The 4,389-nt window shown below is 34.9% G+C and overlaps 1 protein-coding gene across 3 annotated transcripts; it reads right to left on the reverse strand.

Annotated features, from left to right (window-relative positions):
- Positions 1 to 453: 453 nt before the first annotated feature.
- Positions 454 to 3,982, reverse strand: LOC130988266 (uncharacterized). 3 transcript variants are annotated; one of them, XR_009090035.1, is made up of 8 exons: positions 3,657 to 3,982; positions 3,469 to 3,515; positions 3,165 to 3,189; positions 2,543 to 2,617; positions 2,216 to 2,320; positions 1,975 to 2,094; positions 1,270 to 1,362; positions 454 to 803 (listed from the first exon to the last, which is right to left on the reverse strand). XR_009090035.1 is itself a non-coding variant. In XM_057912070.1 (7 exons), the coding sequence occupies exons 2-6, from the start codon at positions 3,471 to 3,473 to the stop codon at positions 1,978 to 1,980; spliced, it is 327 nt and encodes a 108-aa protein (XP_057768053.1). In that variant the 5' UTR covers positions 3,474 to 3,515; positions 3,657 to 3,982; the 3' UTR covers positions 1,073 to 1,362; positions 1,975 to 1,977. The 3 variants fall into 3 exon arrangements, 2 of the variants coding, with proteins under 2 accessions (XP_057768053.1, XP_057768052.1); XM_057912070.1 differs by lacking the exon at positions 454 to 803 and having other exon boundaries at positions 1,073 to 1,362; XM_057912069.1 differs by lacking the exon at positions 454 to 803 and having other exon boundaries at positions 1,326 to 2,320; positions 3,657 to 3,971.
- Positions 3,983 to 4,389: the final 407 nt, after the last annotated feature.

Genomic DNA, 4,389 nt, shown 5'->3' on the forward strand with positions numbered 1-4,389 from the left:
TTGCCAACTTATTTCTCAACGCCAGCCGTAGAGTGCATTCATGGCTACTTATACGAACAACTGCACACTGACGACAGGCCTATTCCTTTTTGTTGAATGAAAACACATAAAACAATGTCATTTTGATGATGTAGAAATGATAAGCAGGAAGTCAGGTTGCCAACGGCAACGGACTCCCCAACATCGCAAGATAAAATTAAATCCATTTTTATAACTACTTGTATGAAAATTGAAACCTCGTTTCCAACAACATGCAACGAAACCTTTACCGATCTTACACAGATCACAAATATATATTTGTTACATCTCTTTATTCATTTCACTAGCACGCATCGTGCACGGTGCAAAGGTGTGGCTGTGGCATAAACAGCGTGCATCAAGTAAGATGCATGCAAACAAAATCAAAGCTTTGATTTTATGGAAAAAAATTATATATATACTGGCGTCGTGTAGTTTTGAAATTCATCAAAATTTCAAGCTAATTATCTTTAACGTAAAACCCATCATAGCATAATCCTATGAATCATTGATTCCAAATCCACATCTCAACTCAAATAATGTAACCACCCTATCATTATGCCTACGAGATCAAACTTATAGTTCAAACACAGTGATGCAATGAGAACAAGCTTCATGAAATTTATTACAACTCGAGCTACTCATCCTGTGCAAATAGTTCAAGAAATTATAAATTCAGATGCTAAAATAGGGTTCAGACCGAACACAGAAGATGATCCCAGAAAAAAAGGGGACCTGACGCCTCCAAGGAAAACACATTGCTGGGTTGGAAGCCTAAAGTACATCTGCATAAACGTCGCCCCATTATGGTCTTGAATTTCATGCAATCAATCTCTAATTACCACAAAGAAATAAAAAGGCCAATGATTTGCAGTTTCATGTTATATTACATTTTCGATTCACTAGAAGGGACACAGTACTGGCTAATTTCTTTGTTTTTTCTGTGCTTTACTTTTTGGTTTTTGCTTTAAGGGGGAATATTAGACGAATCTAACATAAAAATAACACTCAAATTCGTTCTTCATGAAAAGAGTGAGCATCTGAGAATATCAAATGAAGTGTTTAATCTCATCATATGATATATAGAGGTGGTAGAACCTACACATTGCCACGTAAAAGAAAATAACTGGACAGAACATAAATTTGACCAAGAATCAGCCACGGATAAAGTATACACCATACTCTCGATACTATAATTATCAAGGGTTAAAAGCACCTAAGGTAGTGAAGATGAGTTCCAAGAAGATAAACCTAAGAAAGATAAACCTCATCATCATCGATAAGCTGCAGGCCTCATATGCTCAAAATAGAAATAAGCTCACACTACATTCAGAGTAATTCCACCTGCAAGAATGAAAAGGAAACAAAAATTAGCATGTCGCAAATCCATAAACCATGGTAACAAAGCAAATTACGTAACACAGATAACCACAAAAACAAACAGATAATTTGCATATCATGTTGCTTTGTTATGGTGTCAACTTCAGTTACAAAATCGATGTAATACAACCATAAAAGATACACATTTGACAAAAAGGTTGATTTGGGGTTACAGCAGCAACATCAATTTAACTGCATCCAAAGTTTATAATTAGTCCATATTTGAAGTCAAAAATCATCTTGAATTAAATATAAATCCCATATTGAATCACTAAATCAGAGTCGAACAAAGAAAGTGTCAAGAATAAGATTAACAGATTTTATGAAGTCAATAAAAAAACATTGAAACAACCATGCCTTACTAAAACTTTAAATCCAGGTGAAACCAAAGCAGATCCATAAAAGATTAATTATTGAAATTTGATAAATAAAGGATGCCCCAGAACACAAGAGAGGAAACAGTAAATTACGACTCATATTGGAACTACCTAGAGGAGGTATAGGTTCCTGGATACCTAAGTCAGGCAAGCATCTATAGAAATATATTGCTCAATAAGCAAAAGTATTGAGACATACCCATCACTTGGGATTTCTGAGGACAATGATCACGGAATCCCCTCGGAGGAACATCTTGCTAATAAAACGATCCTTGTTAACTGGAAGAGCTTTCTTTTTGCCTTTACCAGTCTTAGGCACCTATGTAATGGATACAATTTGATATAGGTATTAGAAACATATCCCAGTAGCATAAAGAATATGTTAACAATTTGATACTGAATATATAGACATATGGAAGCAGTCCTAGATATAAACAAACCTCAGTCCACATCTCCCGGACATTTTCGAGGACCATGTTGCAGTGGCGATCAAAAGCCCTCACATGGCCCAGAAGCTTTTTGTTGTTACGGCAGTTGATGAGCACCTACAAGCAACAAAAATTGTCAAACAATCGGGACAATACATCATTTTGTAAAAGAATAAACTGCTAATAAATGCTAGACTAGTCCCTGCTAGACATAATACCCTAATGGAATAAGAATGACAATACAAGAATTTGAAAGGCTTCATATGTTCAAATAAAATTCACATAATAATACTAACTGGTCATATATAGTAACACTGGTTCTCTTGAACAAATCAGTACCTGTGTGTTATTCTTAACACTCAACATCAAGACAGAAAGTGGACCAGTGTTGAACTCCTCCTCCTCATTCTTCGCCTGTAAAAATCGTCCAAGGTAAATCACAAAAGTTATGTTTCATAACAACAAAAAAATCCACCTTTTAACAGAGAAGAAATAAAGGGCAAAATATGTTAAATTAATATAAAGTGGACTTGTTGTTGATAAAGGTTAAGCACAACAAATCATTGACCATGAGAAGAAATAGATAATAAATTAAACTTCCCATCATACTCCTTACACTCACTGTCAACTGCATAAAGGTAAAAGGCTAGAGCTCCATAGAACATGTTGAAGATAATCTTTCTATCAAATGAAAGAGGTGATTAACTGATTTTAGGGGTAAAATTGGTACAAATAAAATAAATAGCAAAAACCAAGTATGGTTGACAATGCTGAAATATCTTTTTCAGTGACACTTTCCTGGAAGGCTACCATATGAAACGATAACAGATATCAATGTTCAACAGAATAGACATAATTCAAACTCGCTACACCTTACTACTAAGGTTCAATAAACAGCTGAAACCATGTGACAACAAATTACAAATGCCTAATGAACCAAAGATATGAGAAAATAACTTACCGGAGCATCTTCTTCCATTGGCCGACTGCAAAACAAAAAACAACAGCAATATTAAAAAAAGTGCAAGAAAAATCTTAAAGGTCCATAGTACTCCTCAGTTACAAATCATAGCTAAAACATTAAAACTAAACATCCAGAAAACATTGGGCATGTTCAGCTACCACTAACATTTTTCAAATGCATAGCAAATCGAGAGTGACGGTGAACTCTCGACTCAAAATAGCCACAAAGTGTACCGATTAAAACCTAATTAGACAAAACCGGATCGAAACCACCGAATTAGGCGTATAACTTCAATACTTACCTCATTTTCACCGAAGATTCAACGAATGTAGAACTTCAACCAACCAACTGAAAAACAAAACTAGGATTTAAAGAGAACTCCAAAGAAGCAAAGCAAAAGAAAGAAAATTGAGATTAAGCATGAAAAGACAAGTGATATTACAAGTTTACAGCCTGAAAGCAATTAATTTGAAAGAACAACGAACTCACCAGTGACGAGTACGGGGGTTTTGTTAGCTAGGGTTTTATGGAGTGCCCTAATTTTCCCAATTCCGGATCTAAGGGTTTTCGGACCGAGCCGCGATACGGTTGCAGGTTTTTCTCCGGCAGAGGGAGAGAGAAGACGATAGAGAGAACGTTTGAGCTTCTCGCCGGCAGGTGGAAGAAAGTCGGCAGAGGGAGAGAGAAGACAAGGGAGAGCACGGATGGGAGAAGAAATGAGAGAGAAGAAGCGGCGCTGAACCCTAATTTTAGAGGAGATGAGTATCTAAGCTGTATTTTAGGGTTGAAAAGTGTGGATGGGCTGAATTAAATTTATTGGGCTGTATTTATTGTACTGTATTTAATTGGGCTGTATTTATTTAATTGTTCTATTATTAATTCTCCTTTAAGAAAATAAACCATTAATTTATGAGTAACAAATACGTTATTCAACAAATCATTATTCTTATTTGTGTACATTTTCAAAAATATTACTCCCTCCGTCCACGAAATAAACTCCTACTTGCCCTTAAATATTTGTCCACGAAATAAACTCCTACTCTGCTTTTTGGACAATTATACCCTCCCTTACTTTTAAATTTACTACATTTTTATCTATTGGGCCCACTTTATTCCACCATTACTTATGTAATTAGTCTCCCCTAAACTAATTATTATTATTATTATTATTATTATTATTATTATTATTATTATTATTATTATTATTATTATCCTTCTTATT

This window comes from Salvia miltiorrhiza, chromosome 6 (genome assembly GCF_028751815.1).
Source record: "Salvia miltiorrhiza cultivar Shanhuang (shh) chromosome 6, IMPLAD_Smil_shh, whole genome shotgun sequence".
In the NCBI taxonomy this organism is placed as follows: domain Eukaryota; kingdom Viridiplantae; phylum Streptophyta; class Magnoliopsida; order Lamiales; family Lamiaceae; genus Salvia; species Salvia miltiorrhiza.